The following is a 25065-nucleotide window of genomic DNA, read 5'->3' as shown; positions in this document are numbered from 1 at the left end:
GAGCTAATTTTCATACAAACACTCCGATGTCATTTAAATTTAAATGAATCGTGGAATTCCTAACTGTTGTCAAGAACTTGTCCTATTTCTATTTTCTAACCTCCCATAAATTACAAACCACGAGGTTTCTTAGATTATTAGTAAATACCTATGGAAAATATTATTGTGGTAGATCAACTGCCTAGTATAGTTACCATATAGATTCAAAATAAAAAACTTTACTACATTCTACACTAATATCCCGTCCTTTTCCCGGCAAATGCTGAATTAAAAAAAACTAATTTCTTACGCAAATGAATAGCTTAAACTATTCAAATAGAATGGAACGCATAAAGATCACATTAATAAAATAGAAATTAGCATTGTCGTAAGTTCTAGAATAGAAAAAGGGTTTAAAATGAATAAATTGCACAAAACGTCCGCTAGGGGCGACAGTGGTAGTGAGCGGTTCCGATCAAGAAATAATTACGTCAAACTCCATTCAGACGCGTTTAGTACTTTACGTAACTTTCACTGCCGCGTACAAAGCAGACGTGAGAATGCAGCGATATTCTTAAACGTTTAAGAACCATCCAATCTGCGTCATATGTAAGAAATAATACGACAGAAGTAAAAAGCATCTGCGTTAAGAAAACCGATATTTTTTACGGAATAATTGGAACACGGTCATTCGACGAACCGAACGTTGGCAGAGAGCTGGGATTCTTGCTCGTTTGTTCGTTGTTGTAAATTTAGATCCACGGTACGCCTGGTTCCACGAACGTAAGCCTTACCAACGACGACAGACGGAAACGAGAAGAAAGGAAAACAGCCTCCAGGCTAGCGAATATCCTCTGTCGCACACGCGATTAGTCGCAAAAGATGAATAATCTCCTGATAAGCCGATAAGAATAAATAACGGACATGAGATTAAGACTACTACCATAGAACTAGATATATTCGTGGCGAAATATCAATAGTGACTGACGTCGTGATTATGTTTGATCGAATTTCTGAATAGGAAAAAACACATTTTCTCTTCCGGTATAAATTATCCCCACCTTTGTGTGCTACTATCATGGTCCAGATAATGAAGAATCGTGCCAGGAATTTCAAGGTAGTAATTTGACTATGACATATATCTCGATCTATCTGTGTAAGATCTGGTAAAATACGATATAATGATTTTATTTATTAGGGAAACGTTTAAATTATTTTTTAAATTGAAAACAGACATGATTTTCTGTTATTAATCTGACTATGAAACACGTTTCACTGTGTTTGTTAAGGATCTGAGAAAAATTAACTAACACTAAATTAAAGATTTTTGTCAGTGATTAATATATAAAATTTGAATAATAATGATATATAATAATAATATGATTGTATAGGGTTAATTAAAAGATTAACGTGGTACATGGGAAGATCGGATTGGCAGGTTTGTTGAGAAATAGGGCGAATGATGGTCCAAATGTTATACGAGAAATGATAGACACCGTTTTAGAAAGCAAGAAGGAAGAGCAAGGAGAAGAAATGAACTAAAGAAACTGCGGAGAAAACGGGAAAATTAGACACGTAATGTCTCGTTTTGTCTTTGTCCATACGCCATTTGAGATAATCTCTTGTGGAATTTAAAATGAATCGATGTAATATTTACATCGAGACATTATATACAAAAATTTAATGATACATGAATTTAGTAACTTAAAAATGAATTTATATGCATGAAGTAATAGATAATAATTAAGGAATAAATTATTATTACCGACAGTTCTTCCTCAATTTAATGGAAGATACAATACAATCATCAACATTATAAGTACATAGCAAATTATTTCAATCTATTCCCCATTCACAATAAGAGACAAACAAAGAATAACTTCATAATTCCCATAGTACATATCTCTATACAAGATCATTAAATTAACTCCTGCAACAACAAACTTCCTAGAACTCTTCATTATCTAGCACTAAATGCGCATTTGTTTTTAGTAAATTTCAAATGAGAATTAATAAACACTGGATATTTCATTTCCATAATTATCTGTTAGAATACACAGATACATAGGTATGCGTACATACATACATACATACATACATACATACATACATACATACATATATATATATATATATATATATATATATATGTATATATATATACATATATATCATTGAAGAAGAATGTTAAAATATAACGCCTAGAAAATTTTGTCAGATCTTGACCTGCGCTTTCTATATTTTTGCTAGACCCAAAATATCCCTATATAATGCAAGGAAGAAAGAAGAAATGACTTAGTACGAGCGTAGCGACCAAATAGCACGCATCACATTAATTCATGCTATCAATTTTAGGTTTGTTTTTTACTTTCATATAGAGTTTATTTAATCTACAGCGTGTTTAAAAGTATATAAAGATATTTATTATGCACTGTAGTTTGTTCTGCGTCGTATATTTTGTATTGCACATTTTATTTCATATAGTATGTTATTATTGCTGTGATATTGCATTATTAATAGATTGGTTAGCATATTTTCGCATGTATTAGAAATTTAAATTAAGTACAGGTACAGAGTACATACAGCATACAAAGATATACAAAATATCAAAAGTGAGGTTACAGTATTTCAAGGATAAAATAAATCGATATTTAAGTCCTACTCATTCATAAATCAGTCATATTCGTAAATATACAATTTACTTGTACTCATAGGATATTAACATAATTTGTATAATCATCCTCATGTTAATAAATAAACAATAATACCTAATACATACATATTCTTATCCAATCAATCTTTTAAATATTAATTAAGTTGATAAACCAGGCCACGATCTTACAATCTACACAAAGAAAGTAATATATTGGAAAAAAAGGAACGGAACAAGAAACCGATTCTTACGGCTTTGTATTAATAAAATATCAATATAATTGGTACTATCATCCCCACATTAATAAATAAGCATTAAAACCTAATATTGTCCAAAAATCCAATAAACTTTTTAAATGTCTATTGTTTTCAACTTCATAAGTCAGTCCACGATCTTAAAATTTACACAAGTAAATTAAGAAACAGAAGCTAAGAGAATGGAACAAAAAACCGATTTTTATGACCTCGAAGTAAAAAATCAGACTGTGAATGGTTTCTTGATCTACTCACTGTAGGCTTTTTGCCAATAGCGCTTGCATCGCTGTAGGATGTAACCTTCATGTAAGGACTGGAAGCGGATATCGGCACGGTAATCATTTTTCCGCCCTTCGCTTCTCCACCTTTCTAGCATTCGACGGCCGAAAAAATCGAACGTAAGCCCAGTCACCACGTTCACCGCGGTTGCTTTTCCTCAAACCGAAGATTTGGCACGTTTTCAGGGCCACTTCCGGCGACACGACTTTTCTGGGGAGAACGATGCACGGTCCCCTTCCGGGACGATGACAAAGCGATGCTATTCGAGCGAGTTTATTACGCTTCTCTAATTTCACGTTGATCTGCCAGCAGCTGGACGCGAGCAAGTAATCACTGACTCTGATTTATCGTCGAAAGTTTTGTTCATTCACCTGTGACGCTTACTCGAATAAATTTTCTGTTAAATGACGAAAGCACGATTTTGCATCTATAGAGATTGTCAGAAACGATTTCAGAAGTTTCTTGCGAAGTTTGGTATATGTCGCCACTGAGTAGAAAATGATTTATTTTCGACCGAACTTGTGCGTCTCCTTTCAAGGCTGTTCACAATCGTAGACTCGTTTCTCCTTCAACGAGCTATATATCACCGAATTCGATCTCGAAATTTCTACAGCAAAGTATTTATAATTGAACTACAAATATTTGCAGTTCTTTTTTAACACTTTTACAGTACATCGAAAGACGCGGGAAATTTAAATCTTTCGCCAAGTTCAATGTTCCAATTGGAGGCCGTTGAAATAACCTTTCTATTTATTCGACGCAATTTCGACTGATTAATCAATATTAGTTCCTCGATTGTAATATTCAAGTAATTTTTAAGTACTTTAAAATATTCTATGTGGTTTCATTTAGTGTCACTCACAGATACTTTTAATGAGAGCTCGCGATGCGAACCGTCGCGTCTCAAGACAAGCATTGCACTGATCTAATCGTGGATTAGCGTGCGAACTTTTCTAGTAGAACGAAACGACGTTGTTTTCGAGTTGACGGAACTTCTTGCTTCGGAACTAGTAACACCTTTACCGACGGACGAGCAAACATCGACTGACGCGTAGCGCACTTCGCCGCCTAAGGCCTAAAGACCTAAACAGACGAATGGACCTCTCCATTGGTTGTCGCGCGCTTCCAGGTAACACCAGTGGATTATACTCATGAAAAACACCGTTAAAAGGGTTGTCGTCATAATTGATTCTCAACCATTTGTTATCAAACATTTTCTGTCGATATTAATTTATTAAGCTCATAACGTTTATTGCTTCGCATTGTTTACCCCCTATAGATGTTGTCTTCATTTTTCAGACGTCATTTGTTATCACAGGGTATATTATAACATAGTTTACTTTATAAAGATAATCGTCATTAACTCATAAGACATATTTTGTAAATAAAATTTGAAGTTAGTAACAAGATGTCAGTCGAAAAATAATTTAATTTTACAATCTTAAATGTACTTTGTTATGAATGGATCCAATTGCAGGATACACTTATGTAATGTTGAATCAATAACGATGATCGAAGGTTACTTCTAGATATATTTCTGTTTTCTCCGTAGCAAGTAGTAGCTAGCATGCCACACTCGGTAGTCAAGTGTGAGAGGTTTTTAATAATTCATTACTCCCGCGCAGACACCATTGTATGTTTGTTAAATCATGGATAAAATCACGATGGTTACTATTATAATATAAACCTTCATTGGGAGAAAGAATCATCCGTTAATTGCTGCCTTAAAGTCTGCGTTGAATACGAATTCATTTTCATATAATATATTGCATTTATACATTTGATTTCACCTTGATAGATTTACGCATCTTAACTACGCATCTTACTTAAACTTATATATAATAAATACTTAAACTTAAAATCAAGCATCGGTAATTTCAAGGACATCTATGAACAAACATTTTTCCTTTTTGCGCGCAAATGTGAAATATTATTATATAAGTCCGTCGTTCCAAAATGTTTAGAAATCACTAAGTCGTAGAATGATGATTTTAAAAATTCTATTTCAACTATTTAATTTCCGAGTTTCTTGGAGCAAATTTACGTTTACATTTTTTATGAAAATAGATAAAAAATATGGTAACAATGCGTGTATCTCTCATTTTTGTCCAACTTATCTAGAATTAAGTGTCTGATAAAGAACGATATTTTGGTTACGTCAAGCAATATATATAATTATAGTGCACCTTTGATTACAAACATTCCAGAGAGGCAATTCCGTACGAAAACCTCGATAAGGACGACCAGAACGTACGTGCCTCCTTCAGACACGCGTTTGGATTTTTTTAACGCACGTGCCCGAACACTTACAACATTTTACAAGCTCGTTATTCGTAAGCAACGTGATTTGCAAGTCAAACGAGGCGCATTCGATTGGCGGAGTTTTCATTGCCTCGTTTAATCGGCCATCTTGGAAAATTTAGTTCGCTTTTGTGAAGAAAATATTATAATAAATATAATTTCTTAAATAAAACTTACGTAACCATATTAACTACTCACATTATAAGAAACAGGAAAGACAAATTTCGATGTGCACATTGCTAATCTTTTTTATGTGAACAGTGAAAATCGAATGCTACAAAATTTGTTTGTTGATTCATCATACGCGCTAAATCATCGGTGAAAGATGTATGTTATTTGGGATAGGTTAAAATTTATATGTTTATTATTTCTTGAAGAAATAATATGAGACGGATACTCTTCTAATAGCACAAGATTAGTTGCCTTGTTTTCAACGATGGATTAACCTGCAACGAAATTATTTCAAGCGGATATTATTGTTTTCATTGTACCGTGCAAGTGATCGCATTTAAGTTATTGTAAACGCCACCAAAACAAGGAGGGCGCTAAAGTATTCTTAGCTAAGCATATAATCCTCTGAAATTCTTATCGCACTTTTTACTTTCATTACAAAAATGGTAAACATTGCCATATTTGAATGTCAATAAAAGTCACCGGTTTTCAAAAGGTACAAATTCTACAATAGAATTCCTCTGTATAAAACGGTTATTATTTTCCTTGTTCTATATACATACGTATATTTTACTGATTGTGAGATCATTTGCAATTCAGGTAAGGTTCTACTCTCTCGTGTCTTACATTCAAAAACACATCACCATTTAACCGATCCCTAAACGTGTATACACAGTAAGACTGATGGTCTTATCTGTCATAAGGGGATAAGAATAAATTAACGGAATCCTTTATGTCCTAAATTATGTCATTTATAGTTTCACTGCTGCTTTTATCCTAGATGCTTCAAAATATAAATATTGTTACTATTATTACAGCACAAGGAAACGTCAGAAAGGAAATAAGAATATGCAGGATTACAGAAAGGATCAAAACACCTGTTACTCTAATGTCTTGAGGATGAAAGATGAAAATTGGCACAAACTTCGAACCTGGCAAACAATTGTTTTATGTATTTAGAAGCGTAGATTCGGCAGTGCTTGCTCTTCATGCTATTTCAGTAACATACATCTTATTGATGCATTAACGTAGGAGGCAGACGTCAGGATTCCAAGTATACACATACCCCTTCTTGTTATCATTCCGATTGAATGCGTGAATATGCGATGCATTAACATAAAATATTGCTGATTTCTATGTATTTATATCATGTTCGTTATATTCCGTCTTTCTTCGCTATTTAACATTTGCGTTTAATCTTGACCGATCTTGACTCTTCTAGGTCACTACATTCTTTTAATAATTTTGTTTACACAATTATTTTTACATCTTGACTGATGTTCATGTGTCAGAAAATATTTTATTTGCATTAGTCATACTTCTTTTGTAGTAACATTGCGTGCAACGTTTTTACGTTTTTCTATTTGCAATATTTATGTATACATCCTAATCAATATTTTTATTTTCTTTTAGGCTAACAAAAAAAAATGCGCAAAATTAAAATAGGTGCAATTAACATTATCTGTATGCAATTACAATTATTCAGATCACTCTATGAATCAGACATAGTCTGTTCATAAGACATAAACATTGCTTTTCTTTAACTTCGACGCTTTACCTTCCGATCGTTAAAAATTCGTGGTTCTAGTTATCAAACCAACATACGAAACTTTTCGCGTCATTTTTAAAATTAACTTTTAACTTCCATGCGCGCGAAATTTAAATTACGATTCGATCACCTTTGTGTCAAATTTAAATTAGACAAATTTCAAATGAGAAAAAAATCGCGCAAATGTAAGAGGAACAAAAAAAGAAAGAAAAAGAGACAAACCATTACGTAACGAAAATTCTACGATAGAAACGTTTTACTTTAACGACATCAAGCGACCTGTTCACCGAATCGAATTTTAATTAGACGCGTTACTAGCGGGATCGTAAATTGCCGTCAAGAAATTGGTCCGCGAAATTTTTCCTTTCTTACACGCGAACGCGTTCGTTAACACGATACCATGTCAGTATGTCAAAGAGGCTTAGGAACTAATGGAACTGTTAATCCACAGAAACGGGAACTTCGTGGAAGAATGAAACCTCTGGAAAGAGAGCGACGCTAATGGCAATAGGGTTAAACCAAGATGGCGTGCAATCTCAAGTTCTCTTCAGTTACACTTAAACATGGTTTAAGCCATACTTTTAAACAGTTATATAAATCCATCAATGAAAACTGATTTTAATTTCAACTTGATATCCAGGCTTTACTGTTAGCTATAATCAAGTTGAAAATACTTCAATATTTTTACAAATCCCTTGATATTTTAATATTATGTTAATTTACTAAAGTTGAAAACGCTTCTTTATAAGCATTTCTTTGATATCTTCATATTAATTAATTCTTTTTTGAAATCTGCAATATTAACCTCCAACTTGAAAGTCCTCCTGTATGCTATTTGTATATTTCGACTAACAAATCTAAAGTTATAACAGAAAAGTGGCCAGCATTAAAATTTGTAATAAAAGGTTATGTACCGTAACCTCTAATTCGAAAGTCCTGTGGTATGCTATTTTCACATTTCCACTAACAAATCTAAAACTATAACACGAAAAAATCCAATACTTAGGTTTGCGATAAAAGGTTATGTACCATAACCTCCAATTCAAAAGATTGTTAGTATGTCTTACGCTAAACACAGTTCAAGAATCCGGTTCGTACCGTTTCACACGTCGCACATGTTTTGCCCGATCGCACCGGTGTTAATGAAAAATAACAAATCGGTCGCGGAGAGGAACCGGTTTATGTCGTTGCGTCACCGAACGTCGAGTATTCGTGTCTTTCGATGCAACAGCGATTTTCATTCCAGACAATCGCAACCGTAATTATTGCACGTATCGATGTACTCGCACTCGCATTGACTCCAAGGTCTGTCCTATCCCGCCACCGTTTCGTCACAGACATTTTTCACGGTCAAATGGTGGGGAGCTTGTTAAACGTCAATTTAACGGATCACATGAACCGTTTCAGAGTTACCAATCGCTTTCCAATTAAATCAGCTCCTTTAGGTCATTATTTGAAACTGAGAAACGGTTGGTAGCTGAGCGTAAGGAGGATTCGAGAAAACGGGACTTTAAATTTATGCGCGGATAGATACATACGTGTAGGGAATATATGAAACGTTAATCTTGTCATAGTTAAGTCATACCGTTCTTTTTTTTTTTTTTTTACTATTAAAAGACAGAAAGAAGCGATGCATGACATTCTGAATTTTAGTAATTGGAATTCTATCAAATCTTATTGGATCTCTTGATTAATAAATTTCAATTTAGCCTTGTTCTAGATATATTGATATAGATATACTGATCTAATGGATACGCGCTTTTAGCCTGATTAATAAATTTGAACCGTACAAATGTCTTATTTAATAGAACCGGTATAAATGGAATGAAATGAAAAGCGAGTTTTGGTTGTGATAAGTAGTTGGTCTTATTTTACAATACATCTATTAGAAACACGGCTTTAACTATAATACCATTCTCGAATTGTACTGGAACTTCCGACTAATAAATATGAAGCATATAAATGTATTATTCGAAAGGAGTGGTATAAGTAGAATGGAATAAAAGTCGAGATAAGTGTGGCTGTGATAGATACGAGTTTATGTAGGGTTTACCAATATGGTATAGAACAGTTTAACTGGTAGCAGCCACAGTAACAGTATCCCGAGCTCTCTGGCATTGGAATGCAGTAAGAATACCAACGTGTGCCAATGAACCATGAAAGGTCCTTTCGTTTCGTTGTCCTATTGTGATTGCATAATTGCGATAATTGTATCCGACAGGATCTTGTTTCAACGAGCAATGACATAGAATCGTTATTTTCCATCTCTCTTAATGGAATAAATATTTTAGGGTGTCTAACTCTTTGATAACGTAATAAAGTAACGAAGAATTCAGAACAGATAATTTGGAAAATAATTATTTACTCACTGTCAACATCTTTTGCATTTTTGATATAAAAGATAAGATATACATACCTTTGAGAAAATAGATATTAACAACTGTAAGGGTTAAGAGAAGATGAGAAACATTAATTGGACAATTTGATAAATACATATGTACTTGTATTCTGATAAAGTCATGTGATGTACTCTGAATAGCATATATTTGTATCCTAACATCATCCCTTTATTTTAAGCTAGAAAATATAGTATTTAACAAATCTCAGATTGACATTGAATCAGTCCAATGATTAAAGAGCTCCGTGATTCATCTCTCTTGCTCTTAGTTACTCAAAATAGAACCTTTTGATTAACTATATTGTCAACTTCCTCTGATCTCTGTTCTTGGAAAATTATTTTGTTTGCGACCTTCTGAAGAACAGTAGTGATTTTCTGAATTGTTATACTGCTGTTTCATATGAAATAAGAAAATGTAAACCAGTGATAAAATCAGAATCAAAATCTGATAATCAGGACGATGTACCTCTTAATAATTGTGGACAATTATTACATTCAAAACTTTAAAAATTCAAAAGTGCAAAAGTATTGAAAGAACCTAAGAATCGAAGAATCGAATTTTTATATTTTTTAAGACGTAGCCTACAATTTTCATCGCATTATTAAATTAGAAAAGATAAGAACGGTATCTCATTATCAATTTCAGGTAACGCAAAATCGATGAAAGCAACGTGGTTCAAACAATAAGATGACATCGTCATTGCAGATTGCATTCTCGTCTCGAAGAGAATGCATCATTCAAGGACACCTCGCTCCAAAGAGGTATTAATCTCAACAATCCCTTCCGCTTTAACGAGCAATAAAGTTCGAAATAATGCAATACCTTCATCTAGCTGATAAGAATCCGGACTGATAACAGCCATAAGAAAAAGGTTCCTCAGCTCTTTACGTCAGTCTTAGTAATCTAAATTTTCGCCTTAAATTCATTCAAAATTTATTCAACGCGGTCGATTCTTCCTGACTTGAATTCATTAAACTGTAAGATTAATAGCTTTGATTATGTCCAGTATTCTTAATTATCAATCTGTTACGCAAAGAGCTTAATTGCAACCTCAGAAAAATATTCTACAAGGGAAAAGCATTGTATCAAAAAAGTATAATTAGGTTAATAGAACATAATTAAATAATTTGCCTAATTACGATATTATGATAGAGTATAACGTAACTAAAATTCTAGGAAAATGCTGCTTGAATATCCCAGTAAATTTTTTTCACGTAGTTTAACCACTTTGAGGTTTTATCTAAATTTTATGAGACTACTGTAATCATCCTATTACATTCCCCCATTTTAAACAAATAGTAAAAACTACCGTGTTTTCTTGTTTCGTGTAACCGAGTCACCCCTTGCACACTAATTAAACCCCTTCCGCCAACTTTACCGTACGTACCTATGAACGTGTTATATATCTTTTTGCAACATGGCGCGGCGAGGAATTTACATTTCTCATGGTAGGGTTCGGTACATTTTCGTGGGTTCATTTTATGTTCTATTATAACCTTATTTCAATTTAAGATAATAGAGATTTTGTTTTTTTCGTCAAATCTAAATTTGAATTCAAATTCAAAGATTTAAAAATTCGGTAATTCAAATATTTCAATATTCAAAAATTTGAATTTGCGATCAAGTATGATATCAATAGTATTGAATATACACAGATTCGTTTCTTACGAAACATTATATTGATTTATTCCCTATTTTCGAAAATCTTGTATCTATAGCGTCTTATTCTAGTTACCTTATTATTATATATTACGAACTTATCGCATTATCATAACCTTAAAAACTTTGTTGCGTTAAGAAACGATACTCATTTTATAAATCCTATAGAATTTAATCGATATTTGAACTTAGTACAAAGAAGAAGATTAAAAATTATACTAGACGTTACTAATAATTTTCTTATTAAATCTTATTAACTTATCAACTGAGAAACGAAGTATTTTATCGAATACAATACAACCGATAAGAATAAAGAAATTTATACAAAGAACATCAATCATTTTCTGATATACCAGGTTATTCTCTTTTTCAATTATTTGAAAATATAATGACGCGAAAATAAAAAAAAGCAACAAAAATAATCTTAACATATTTGTTTATATGGTCTTTGATACCTATTACTGCGCTCTATTGGAATGTGACAATAGTTCGGTGAGAAGAATCGATATCGTTAACGAATCGATAAATCGGCGATAACGGGTCGAACATTGAATAGGTTAGGCGTAGTTTTTTTTTCGGTTCGTTTCCATTGTTTTCGCTACGACTGATTGTCGTGGTTTTTTCACGACGCACGGCTCTGTTTCTACGTTATTAACCCTCTTCTTTTGCCACGTCCTCGTTTGAAGCCGACCAAGTACCGTCGAGTGGCGTCTTCTAATGGCGTGTACTCGACCGCCGACAATCTTAACACGCGGAGAAGTCGTAGAGAGAGAGAGAGAGAGAGAGAGAGAGAGGGAGAAAGAGGGAGAGAGAGAAGAAAAAACATGTTCGGTTGCCGTGCAACGCTAATGATAACGCGCCATGCGTCAGGCGTTTTATCGGCTCTTTATTAATTTCGGTTAATCTGGCATGCTCGTTATTGATAACAAGGGGGTGAAGTTTCTGGTTTCAAACGTATTTCTTCAAAGGGGATGGTGAAAACTGAAAAGAAGAGATACAGTTAATTGCTACAGTTTTATATTTGAATTTATCTTGTTGTCGAACATTGAAATTTCCGAATTTTTGGATTTTTTAATCTTCGAATTTTTAACCTTTGAATTTCCGAATTCTTGAAATGCAAGGATAGCTTTGATGTGGAATAGGTTGACGAAACATTAAACTTACAAATTGCTCCTTTGTAAAAGATCTTTCTTTTATAAAGATCGTTTCTCAAGTGTGATCTTCAATTGCATAGGATGTTTTGAAATATGTATATGCTATAGATAGCATCATTGTCTTGTGCAATAAATCTTAGACGATCGTTATCAAACTTTTAACTAAGCGCATGTACAATAAAAAAGATTACATTGAATTAATCTCGATTTAAGTCACGTCCTACTATTTTAAATTTAATTTAAGTGATTTAAATAATAGAAGATTTTACTTAGATTATTTCGAAGAATTCGAATTTAAAATAACAATAAAGAGTATTGTGACACGTAATGGGTAATTTCAACTGCCTCCTCTTATTATTAACGGAGGTACTATACATTCGTTGCACAGAGTGCGATAAGGGCCAAAAGTCAACGATACAATTGACCACGCGGTCGTATGTTTCCAAGAAATGTCCTTCGAGTTATGGAACAAATGTCAGCCATCGTTTGAAATTAAAATAAGGAACCTCTCTGAGATACTTTTGTTTACTGAATTCTAGTGCGTGATCATTTGATTGCTTGATATCAAAATGACCTCCACAAATTGTCACTACCGTAATCATCATTTTATTAAGACTAATACAAAAATTCGTATTTCCAACATTAAAAATTAGAATTACCATTTAAGTGTATCTTCCACAGAAATAAATTTCAAATTCGAATTTTTATATTCAACTAATTTCCCATTGGTAGAAACGTTTACTTCTACCTCATACATAACCTTAAACTTGTACAACAAAAGTAAAGTTATCAACGCGATTCATTCGATACATCTCATCCAATTACATTCTATGTATTTATTAAGAACGATGAATCTTTGCATTTCAAATTGACTAAAATTTATTTACTATAGATGCGAGCTGCTTATTTTTCCAATTTCGTCGTAATACAGTTTGGTCTATCTGCGTGACGTCAAAGCTTAGAACGACAAAGTACGAGGGAGAAGATTCTCTCTTATCTTTGTACGTTTTTTCACGTACGCTAAACATATAAATCGATTGGCCGCGTTTCAGCCGAGGAATAAATATTGTTCGATGGTTTATGTTGCACATCGTTCAAGTCTTTCGACTACGAAATGTATCCCCGCCGAAAATAGAATCACGTATCTATACGTGCATAGGCGTGAGTGCATCGTGCGCGTTACGTCGTTACGTAATCGGTGCACGTGTACAACGAATGCCGAAACGGGGGAAATGATCGAAATCCCAGTAGTTTGCGCGTGCACCCGTTTTGGCACCTTCCCGACAATCCAAGTACAATCATTTCTTGGATCACTGGCAGAAACGTAGGAGCTCGTTAACACGAATTCAACACTCATACGGCTATCGAGGCTTTTTGGGAAATAATTCGTTTTCCACTAATTTTTCTTCTTTATTGTTCACAAGACCAAAATCATTGATATTCCCTGAACATTTCTTTAATATCTGTATCTGATTAATTCTGATTAACTGTTTATAACATGTTTAGATTTACGCGAATACCACAATGATACTACACATGTTCTTCAACCCAAAAGTAGTCTTCAATAATCTCGTTACTGATGCGACTATAAATAAATAAATAAGGAGAAGACATATGTAGATAGCCATTTGTTTCTTGAGTACTGAATATTAATCGTATAGTTATATAATGAAATTGGGAAATTAATAAAAAGTTAAAGTTGACTAGTTTGATTTCTGAAAGGTTCGTGTATGGCAAATTCAATCTCATAGAAAAACGTAGCACACGCTAGTTCAAAACTCATCTTCTAAAATTTCATTACAAAATATCACTTTTTCCAGAAGAAAATTACCTGCGAAAACCGATTTAACCTTTCACGAGAGTACCGTCAAATATTTTTACGTGCGCCTGGAGCGCTTTTTAAAAAATATTCGCTGGACGTCGCAACCAATTTCGCCATATTTTCGCCCGGTTCTCGGGAATTAATGCCAGCGGTACTTGCACACTGCTTTTATTATTTTTTTACGAGATACAGAGGCTCGTTGGGTGGTGCAATTTATCGTCGTGCTCTGTATATTACCGGCCAACGCGTAACTTATGGCGATTAAAATATGTCACGCGAGATTACATGCTCCTGCGTGCTCGTCTATACTTGCCTACTCTCGTACGTGTTGCACTTGAAAATATTTTCATTTTGTCACGTTTATCTCAGCTTCCTCTCGCGATAAAAATAGGACATTCATTCCATTTCTGCGACTACATACATATATACATAGAGATACTTCTGAATCCATTGATAAGTGGTTATCCAGAAATATCAAAAAAAGAAATGTCTATTTCTCAGTCGATAAATAGACACATTAGATTTAAAGATGATCCGTACAAATGCTTAGAAATGTGATAAGTAGAAATATAAATGTTAATTTATCTCCGTAATTATGATAATACTAGTGATGTTGATATCCGTAATTTGTAAATAGTTTACTTTTTTATCGGCAATTTCACAATATTAATTTTCTCTGACGTCGACTGATGTCATCATAGTATCTGTTGAAGAAATCGCTAATCCACGTAACCAGTATTCGTAAAGTTATGAATAAATACGCTCGATTAATACAATACCGTTACCACGATCTCATGACGACCGCTGAAACATATGTGGAAGTAAATATCTTTGAGGAATTCCAATGTCACGTAACTACGACATTATAATTTGCTATATATCAGTAGCTCTATGGATTAAATGCAATGTAAGGACACTGTAAAGTATCGATAACTTTGCACAACAAGCGATCAACATGGCGCTCCAATTTCGTCACGGAATTAAAGTTTTAGATCTGTATCGACATGTATCGATCTGTGTCGAGCAATTGGACAGCGTCCATCGATCTTTCAATACATTTAGCACATCGATTCTCAACCCGTGTCCCCTGGACAAGATAAAAGTCGGTGATAAATAACAATGATATCGAAACGAAATTGTTTTTTTAAATCCACTTAAAATTTGTATGCTCTTTCGAAATATACAAAGTGCTCCAAACTTTTCTTATTCATACTCATTCTAACATTTCACAATGTTTAGATAGAAGAAATTGGAACACTCTGTATACAATTCTGTCTGGATTTTTATTTACCTTATCGCCATAATATTGAACACGTTTAAGAATTTAATCTAGGTCCTATTGCGCAATTGGACTAATATTATATCTACTAGCGAAATCTTAGAAGTCAGAAGTTACAAGTTATCCGTACTAATAAATTCTCTTACATAACAGCAACAAGTTTGTTAATGAAACATACGAAGTTCTGCACAAATAAATTTTACAACTTACAAATCATTTGTAACTTGTCAATTTAATAATACCATTAGTTGATAGACCTAAGATACACATATAGACAGTGTGCGCCAAACATAGAAATATAAAGATAGAGTACGCGAATCATATGTTACGAGTCATATATGTAAGTGAATGCGATACGGGAATAGAAAGAGAACGCTACATAGAGTCCCCTTCTGTCCTTGTCTAATCAGGCATGTACACTAACGACGCTGACGCCGCTCGTTGATCGGTGTTACACATATATATTTACTGTATACGAACGTGTATGCGTTATTAGACAAGGACACAAGGGGTCTCTATGCACCATTTTCTTTCTATTTCTACATCACTTTCTTATGCTATACATATATATATATATATATATATATATATATATATATATATATATATATATCTACCGCGGTCTCTCTTTCTCTTTCTAACAGATATTCGTTCGCAACAGATAGGAAAGAAAACAGAGACCTCGTTATTTATCTCTGTCTTTCTTTCAAAGAGGTTCATTTTCTCAACACGTCATTTGCGATCTATACTTCTTATACCTATGGTTTGTGTAGTAAAATGATATCAAAATAAAAGTTAAATGCCCGTGCATTCTAATCGGTGTTGATACAAGTGTCTCTGGCTTTTAAATTCGAAATGACCGTTATTACGACGTTCACGGTGAACGGACGTAAAGGGTCTCCAAGATGGCGGTCTTTTGCAAACGTCATTCAAACTAATCTCCTATTAATTCAATCTAGATTCCATGGTACGCGATACTATGCGCTTAAATGTAAATCCACGAAGCTTAACAAGAAATTCATGGTCAACCAGGAGTGTCCCACTTTCCGGCAATGTTCAGCGCACATGTCGACGTGGGCGTGCAAGCATAACACCGCATTCCTCGTAAGCGCAGCAACGCGTAGCGCGCCACTTTGCCGAACAAAGATGCAAATTCGAGAATTGTTGCACATAATATGGCGCGAAGATCCTAAGAGACTTGGTAAAATGAAACAAACGGCGCAAATAATAAGTCAATCGAGGTACTTGTTAAAAAAAAAACGGCGAGAATTTGCGATGGCAATTTTAAATCAACAATTTTGCGATAAACTTGTCGAGGTATATTAATTACTGTAGATAAGGTATTCAATGAGGAAACTATCTATCTATACTTCCTTACATAAGAATCGACCTGAAGTAGCAATTAGGTAGATTATCTTGTTTACGAATTTTTATGTTTTAAATACTGTCGTGGTGAAAACAAAAGGACCTTTACCTATCATAGATCATAAATTATTCATAATGGATATAAAAGATCTTACAGTATATACATCTTTATACACCGTAGAAAGCATAAGAATAGAATTTTATAACGTATTTATTAGTATATTAGAATATATATATCATTATTATATATTGTAATAATATAAGGTATAAATACTATGCAATTCTAATATGAAATAAAACAGAAATGTGTGAATTTTTTAGTAGTCGCCATCTTTCGGTATTTTTAGCTATTACGAGAGATCGTGTCCCTGACTGTGTCAATACATTTGGACAACACGGTGTTGGTACATTTGGTAACACGAGCATACACGTTCCTACTAATTGCCTTACAATGTTACACCTCGAAAATTGTATGGACACATCGATCCCTTATCTGTCAGACATGTAGGCATACGAACTTGATACCAGAAATTCTCGGTACAAGCTGCCATGCATATAGCGTATTATTTGAATAAATAACGACGCAATAATATAGGCGTATGTTTGCTTCGGTATCTATTATGTGCTTTTATCGGTCAGTATCTATTTATTACAATATTCGTCGTGTTAACGTAACAAATACAAGCAAAGTTTTTCTTTAATTAATTAGAGTAAAATTAATAGATAATAATAGAGTAAGATATCTTTTTTTAGAATTATTTCCTAAACTTTCACTTATTTTCAGTTCACTTCCAAAAAGGAGCGTTTAAGATGACTCAAAATGATTCATCCGGAAGAGTGGTTGGTTAGCAACGCGAAGCAGCGTCTGCGATTCTAAGTATACCAATTTTCAACGTGATCATAAATTTATGGAGTATTAATGTCCAAATCAATTCTATTATCTCTATATCTATTATCAGTCATGTTGCCAACTAAATGTTCCCATTTTACGGTAAACGGTTCGTGACTTACCTATACGACAGTTGGCGTGGTACGGTGTTTCTACAAAATAATATACACGATATTCCCGATGAAGTTTCGCGCGGATCCTGGAACCACTTAATGGGAACAGTGAAAACACACAATCACTAGATCACGATCCGATAACTTCGCGAAGTTCACGAACGGATCCGATGCCATTCGTGTGACGGGAGCTAATGGTTGCGAGATGATACCCGTAACGATCGTTAAGGACAAACTTAATAATAGTAGCCGGATATTTACTATAGATCGCGAGTCGTCCAATTGGCCGGTCGAAGACGAATTCATGACTGGCGGCCACTTTGTGAATATATCGCGAGCATCGAGCCAAAATCGTCGGACGAAACACAGATTCACGGCCTATGAAAGGTATACGATATACACTGTAAAGAATAGTAACGTACTCATATAAATGCAAATATCTTGTAGATACGTATATCTTGGTAAAGTATCGGCACCTTATCGGATCACTTAAAGAAAGTAGGATACTTCTGGGGAATTCCGGGTGTCTCTATTCTACATTGAGTATGAGTGGGATAATGGTATTTGACACATTTGTTTATTTTACATATAGTGATTCGTGAAAATATTTGAGTACTTACAATAGACAACTTTGGTGAATATGCTACATAATATTGTAATATATATTATATGATATTTATTAGTATATTATTTACAATCTTTGAAACCTTAGAAACATTTTAATGAAACACAGTTATCATAAATAAAATTCCAAATTAATTAAAAAATGTATATAGAAGTACAGTATATATATTTAACATAAATAAATGCTTCATAAAAAATTAGCATACAGAATGAATAATTGCTTCAAACATACATATAATTAACGGTAAAGATTTGGCTTATTAACACAATGAACTGTAGTTTCTATGTGTAGCTAAAAATATATTCATGATAATTATAATTATTACAGTGCTAATAGAACTTCAAAATGTTTTATTTAATATACTAATATATATAAACGTAGATACTCACCAAAATATTGTTCAAATACTTTCATAAGCCAATGTATAATGCGTTGCTGGAAAGATGACTAGTGCAAGGAATGCGGGTCTGGTATATAATACCAGAGAAACTTATTTCACTAAGTCAGTTTCAATAAATGGTGGGATTAGCGACGGTCAGTTAACAAAGCAAAACCCTGACCAGTTAACGTAGCACTACTGTACACTGTATACGGTTGCGTGGGTGCAACCTGTGCACGCACGAGGGAATTACCGCTCGCCTGGAACTGCTCTTGCCGTGCTTCTTAATCGGCAATTAAGATTATGCAATCTTCGAGATAATTTATTGTTTGAAATGTATCTAATTAAAATAATGACGCGAGTAACATAATACTGATGAAATTACATGATTATATTGTTAACGTGACGATAGGAATATATGAAGAAAAGCTGGGGAAATTCTTATACTGTAAGATACGAATTTAAATCTCTAGGATGGTGAGATTTTATCCACTTGAATGATTTGAATGATTTGATATTCAATGATATTATTGAAGGTTTTGAGGATTTATAACTTTCAAATTTCTATAGTTAATATCATAGTGCAATGAAGCAAATTTTTATTAATTCTAGAGTGATATATACATAGTAATTATATAGTTCAAATATAGCTTATACATACCTGTCTATTTCTTAACATGGTAAAAAGAAAAACAATACCGTGATATAGAACATGCTTTTTCTGTGATAGATTGGAAAAAGTAGTTGAAGAACAAACGAAAACAAAGATTCTATTGACGGTAAATTACCAATTTACCGATATTACATAGAATAGATAAGAATAAATGCCTATGAAAATTGAAGGATTCTTTTATAATCAATACTTAATTTTTACTATGATCAATACTATAAATTTATAATTCTTGTAAGTTTAACTTCTTTGCTGATATTCCGATACAATAGTGACGTAATTAGAGTATTATGACACTAGAGGTCGTCGAACTCGGAACATCACTTTCCATTTGCACATTACTTAACTGAACATTGCAAAATTGGGACTATGCGAATAATTCCTTGAAAATTCGCATTAAAGAAGTTAACGAAGCAAAACTTCAAAAAGGAAATCTAATATCTCTCGTTTTCATCGGTATTATTAGAATTTCGCGAATATGTAACATGATAGCAGAAATATTTTCTCTGTCGATAAAAGAATCTACTTTTGAACGAACACAATACGTCGTTTACTTTATCGTAAACTTTATGAAAACAAATGAAACAGTTTTGACATGGATAAACACCTTCGTAAAATATGTATCGAAAGAAGAAAAACAGAAAATATAAACTATAACCTTTCGAATTTTTGTGATTTGTATGTTTTAGATTGAATTTTGAGGTTTTAGATTCTGTAAGTAATAAAACGCAACAAAATAAAACAATTTTCCGCGCAAGTAATTCCGAGGAGTTCAGGAAATACAATCGAGTCTCACGGACGTTAAAAAATATCATGTTAAGTAACTCTAATTGTAGACGTAATTTATTGGTCGAGCAAGCTTAAGAAAGTTACTGTTGCGTTGAAAACAATTGCTTTTTACTTTACGAATGTTGCTGATGTTTCTTAATGACATAACCTTTGGAACCTTACCTATCACAATAATTTGTGAATAATTATTTGATAAATAATTTTTATGCAGCAAGAAGAAAATTACAAAGTACACGTAAAAATTCATTATGGAGTTAAGATAACGATGTTTGTTTACATAACGGTGTAACGTTGTTCATGGTATAGGTTTGGTATCGACATAACTAGATTGTGGCTTTTTATGCAAATCAAGACTTCTGTGAAATAATTCTTTTAACAATTCTGTAATTATTATGGAACGCAATTTATTTAACAAATATTTTGCATGGGTTATTAGTAATGCACGCGGCTTGGTGACAAGTTACAAAATTGAAGCAGCACGAAATCTATTAAATCCGAAATTTTCCAACTGAACTTCATTTATGTATCTGTATTTATCATTCTATTTGTACAATACAAAATTCTAATATAATATTAAACATACATAAGTCCATATATCTATTAATTGCAGATATAATGCAGTAACATATAGACTGCAGTTATTTATGCAACTTTATATTTTGATAAACAGTTACAAATAGAGAAATGGAACCTAAGCAGCATCTACTAACTACTAGATATTATAATAAGTACTCTGAATATTTTACATATTTTTCTATATTATGTGTATTCTGAAACCCTTACATTTCTTATGAGTGTATAAAAATCCGCAGTCTAGTAATATTACAAGGAATTAAATTTTTGAATGTTTATACATCGGCAGACCTAACCTAAATTTTAATCAGTGTTTGCCATTTCACTTACCCCTATGATTTGGCGCCAGGATAATACCGCTTTCTCTGTAGACGCCTGGTCGTCCTGTTGTATTGACACAAATGTTCTAGCATCTACCGTTCACCATCCCACTCCTTCCACGACATTCTCGCGTCGGCCGCGCAAACGTTCAAGCGTCGAACAAACACGCGATAATTCGTTTTTACCGAATTGCGCGTTTGCGATCGACTTCTATCTGAAGAAATGCACATTACAAAGCAGACCGAGCTCAGACAACGACGTTCACTGATCGACACCGGTGTCACGAATGCGACTTGCTTTTGTTTATTCTCTTCGAGCGCCGTCAGCAGGTGGCGCGCGAGAGAGTGGGGGAAACTATTAATAACAATCGGTGTTTAAATCTAGATATCGAAATTATATTTACTTAAACCAGGCTTTCAATACCATGAAGAATTTCAATTTATATTGATGTTTAAATTAAAGCTTCTTGATAATTTCAATACTGTGAAAATTCAAATTATGGCGGCAGTTGATTCGATTTACTCGATTACTTAACACAGTTATTGAGAGACATAAGAGTGCGTTTTTTGGACACTGTTGATAGTGAGCAGGACGTATATAAATATGGGTTTTGATACGTTCTTCCCATACTTGACCTTGTTGATATCCCATTATATATCGTGATTCAAAGTATTCGAATACTCTTAAAAACTTATATTTGCAATAAATGTCTTGTAACTTCTATATGCATCTTCGAATTGGTTTCAAATTTTGCTACTATAATAACGATATTTGTCTCATTACAGTGTTAACGAAATTAAAAAAAAAAAGTCGGTTAATGCACATAATATACTCACACAAAGTTTCTGTAGAAAGTATTCAAATACTTTTGTGAATCAGTGTACTGTTAAGATTATAAATTTAATGTTTGATCGATAATTGGTTGTTCCAAAGTTTTCTAATAAAGATTTATAATAAAAGAGAAAATATTATGTTTGTTGTTTTTTCTTCTTTTTTATTATGAAGAAAATAGTATTTATTTGCAAGCTATAAGCATTTTTGACATGTATGGCCCATCGAGTTCGTATCCCATTTTTCGATAATAATTTCTTGTCCCGACACCTGGATAGAATTATATACATCATAATAATAATAGATTTATAATAATACTTATAATATTTATTGTTAAGATTATGATATGTAAGATCTATACCTGATATGACAGCAAGTTTATGAGATCCATGTTCCTCCCTCGCTATCCGCTCAGCTTCTTCCATTAATAACATTCCAAATCCTTGATGTTGAAATTTTGTAGGATCACGAGCATTTACTGGAACGACGCTACCATACACATGAAGTTCTCTTACTATTGAGCACCTGTCTTTAAGTTCTGGCCTGTAAAACGCATCTGATTTAATATAATCGTATTCCGATACTAATATATATTATATGTAATTTCTGTAATTTTACTTTACCTAAACGTATCGCCCGAGCATTTTCTTAGCCTTAATAAACCAACCAAAATATCCTGTGTGGGGTCTTCATAAGACAAGAATGTTTCCCACCCGCCATTGGCAACATAATCACGACGTATAAGCTCTACTTCATAAGGCTGTACTTTGTGATGGATTTCTTGAATACCAACTTCTCGAGTTCTAACATCGCGGCAATCAGTTCCCAAATCTTTCATTCTTGCCAATGCCAATTCGCGTAAATTTCCGTGTTCCACGCCCGAACTGCGTATTTCAAAATTAAATTTAATCTAAATAGAAATGACCAAAATATACCAAATAAATAAGGTGTAATGTAGTATAAATAATATTACCTGACCAAAGGCATAGGTATATCTCTCTGTACACGATATACACGAGTCCAAGGTGGTATCAGAGCCAAAATTCGAGCTATAAGATCTATTAAAACGCTCGGTGGATAGCTTTTGTATCTTCCTGTCTTCCACAACTCATATAAGCCTGTACCACGTATAACTAATGTTGGATAAATTTTCAGACCATCTGCTCTGAAAGCAGGGTTTTCAAAGAATTCCTAAAATATACACAATTTCTTTGATAATTAAAAGAAGTGAATAAGTAATGTTTTAGGAATACAGTTATAACTCACAATGAATTGGTTAACATCCCTTTCAATATCGACATTTGGTAAATCTGGCATCATATGTGCTATTACTTTGAAACCAGCATCCTTCGATAGTTGAAAACTCTCGCACACTGCACGAACTGTGTGTCCTCTGTTAGTATCTCGTGCTACGTCCTCATATACAGATTGAACTCCAATCTCTAACCGAGTACACCTGTTAAATTTGTTCGAAATATGAGTCTAAGGAAATTAAAAAATATTTATTCATATAAATTATTATAATACGTGTACCCATAAAGTAACATGTCGGAAAGATGTTTTTTAAGGCAATAATCAGGACGCGTTTCTATAGTAATACCAATACACTTTGTACGACTTCGTTCAGAAAATTTAACCGCCTCGTTAACATTACTGCTTACATGACCAGATAAAGCATCATGTAAGTTTCGAATAAAGTAATCTCTGTAATCTTCTGGCAGAGACATGAAAGTACCACCCATAACAATAAATTCAATTTTATCTACACTGTGTCCCAATTGCTTCAGCTGCAACAGTATTTTATGATTATTATTTAATGTTTCTTATATAAAAGTAGTTAATAAATTCCTAACTTCACCTGCTCTACGCGATGCCTGGTTTGTAGAAATGGATTATACCTGGCTCGAATAGCTCTCATTGATGTAGGTTCATAACCAGTATAAGACTGTGTGGAATACTCAAAATCAGAGTCAGGTCCACCAGGACAATACACACAAATATTCCCTGTCATGTTGATATGAGGACACCTGTGAGGTTTACACATTACAGCCACGACAGCTATCTGTAAAGACCAAATTATTCACTGAATATATTTTTTACAACAATTTGAAGAAAATGTTGTTGAATTTCTATTAAAGATTTTACATTGCAATTATAATATGGTAATAAATTAAATACTAACTCCACTGGCAGTCCTAATAGGTTTTGCTTTTAATTTTGGTACTAATATATTTCGTGCATCAACAGGTACAGCTGCTATAATATCAACTAATCTCGGTGAGCTATCCAAGCCATATTTAGAAGCAATTCGAGTTTTTAATTTATTTAAATCAACATCTCTGTTTTCATCATGCGCTTTCAATAATTCTTGTATAATTTCTCCAATAGTTATAACCATACGTTCTTCTTTACTCTGTTCAAATTCTAAAATTAAATACACATACACATATTTAATAAAATAGTAAAACTATTCCTTCTATAAATAATATTGCAAAATAGATGATCATATATTAACTATTTTTGTGCAATAATAATATTTACCTCTTCTTTTCTTTACCATTGTGATAGATGTAAAGAAAATCTTCCAAGATCGCTAATAATATAATTATTACTTTTTTTTATAAAATACAAACATTTATTATTGTTAAATAAGGTTAGATTTCAAGATTATATTTAATAACACATGCTCCTTTCGGCGATTAAAACGTAACTGAGAATATGAGAACTCAGTCAATAAGTTCATGTATGCAGTGATCTATATCCCCCACCAGAGGGCTCTGTAAGGAAAGTACTAAAATTAATCTCGGTTTCAAACCCATATTATTGTCAATTAATCGTTATGATGAATTTAAGTTTCTTTATATTTCGGGTATAGAAAGATAATAAAAAAGACATGTTTGGTATTATAACATCATTTTATTAGATTTAAATTGAAATCGGTTATAAATTATGGTGATGAGTTTGAATACTAGGACTAGGACAAATGGTTCTCGCTGCTCTGCTTTGTATAC

General features: G+C 33.2%; 2 protein-coding genes across 4 annotated transcripts in view; both read right to left on the bottom strand.

Annotated features, from left to right (window-relative positions):
* Positions 1-21519, bottom strand: part of plx (PTB_TBC1D1_like and TBC domain-containing protein plx) — a 38336-nt gene extending 16817 nt beyond the window's left edge. The window contains exon 1 of one of the 3 annotated variants that reach the window (XM_069113165.1): positions 21233-21519. Coding sequence is in view for 1 of the 3 variants with exons in the window: in XM_069113164.1 (XP_068969265.1) it covers positions 3142-3228 (87 nt within the window). In the remaining 2 variants the exon portion in view is untranslated. Of the gene's footprint in view, positions 1-3141; positions 4173-17875; positions 18030-21232 lie in introns of those variants that run through there. The other 2 variants (XM_069113166.1, XM_069113164.1) reach the window with 2 other exon arrangements.
* A 672-nt stretch (positions 21520-22191) lies between these two features.
* On the bottom strand, positions 22192-24740 carry Elp3 (elongator complex protein 3). Its single transcript, XM_069113172.1, has 9 exons — positions 24596-24740; positions 24237-24478; positions 23913-24116; positions 23588-23841; positions 23321-23510; positions 23028-23245; positions 22678-22938; positions 22416-22597; positions 22192-22324 (listed from the first exon to the last, which is right to left on the bottom strand). Exons 1-9 carry the CDS (start codon positions 24612-24614, stop codon positions 22239-22241), a joined length of 1656 nt encoding a protein of 551 aa, XP_068969273.1. The 5' UTR covers positions 24615-24740; the 3' UTR covers positions 22192-22238.
* Between the last annotated feature and the right edge of the window lie 325 nt (positions 24741-25065).

Source organism: Bombus flavifrons, chromosome 5 (assembly GCF_040668555.2).
Source record: "Bombus flavifrons isolate JBK064 chromosome 5, iyBomFlav1_principal, whole genome shotgun sequence".
NCBI classification, from domain to species: domain Eukaryota; kingdom Metazoa; phylum Arthropoda; class Insecta; order Hymenoptera; family Apidae; genus Bombus; species Bombus flavifrons.
Note: the sequence above shows the minus strand (reverse complement) of the source record. Positions and strands in the feature narration are given on the sequence as shown.

Excerpts from the sequence above, each read along its gene's own strand:
- Elp3 (XM_069113172.1), bottom strand. Across the intron at positions 23,842-23,912 it reads CCAGGCATCGCGTAGAGCAG|CTGAAGCAATTGGGACACAG; the intron begins GTGAAGTTAGGA and ends ATACTGTTGCAG. Across the intron at positions 22,325-22,415 it reads TAAACTTGCTGTCATATCAG|GTGTCGGGACAAGAAATTAT; the intron begins GTATAGATCTTA and ends AATTCTATCCAG.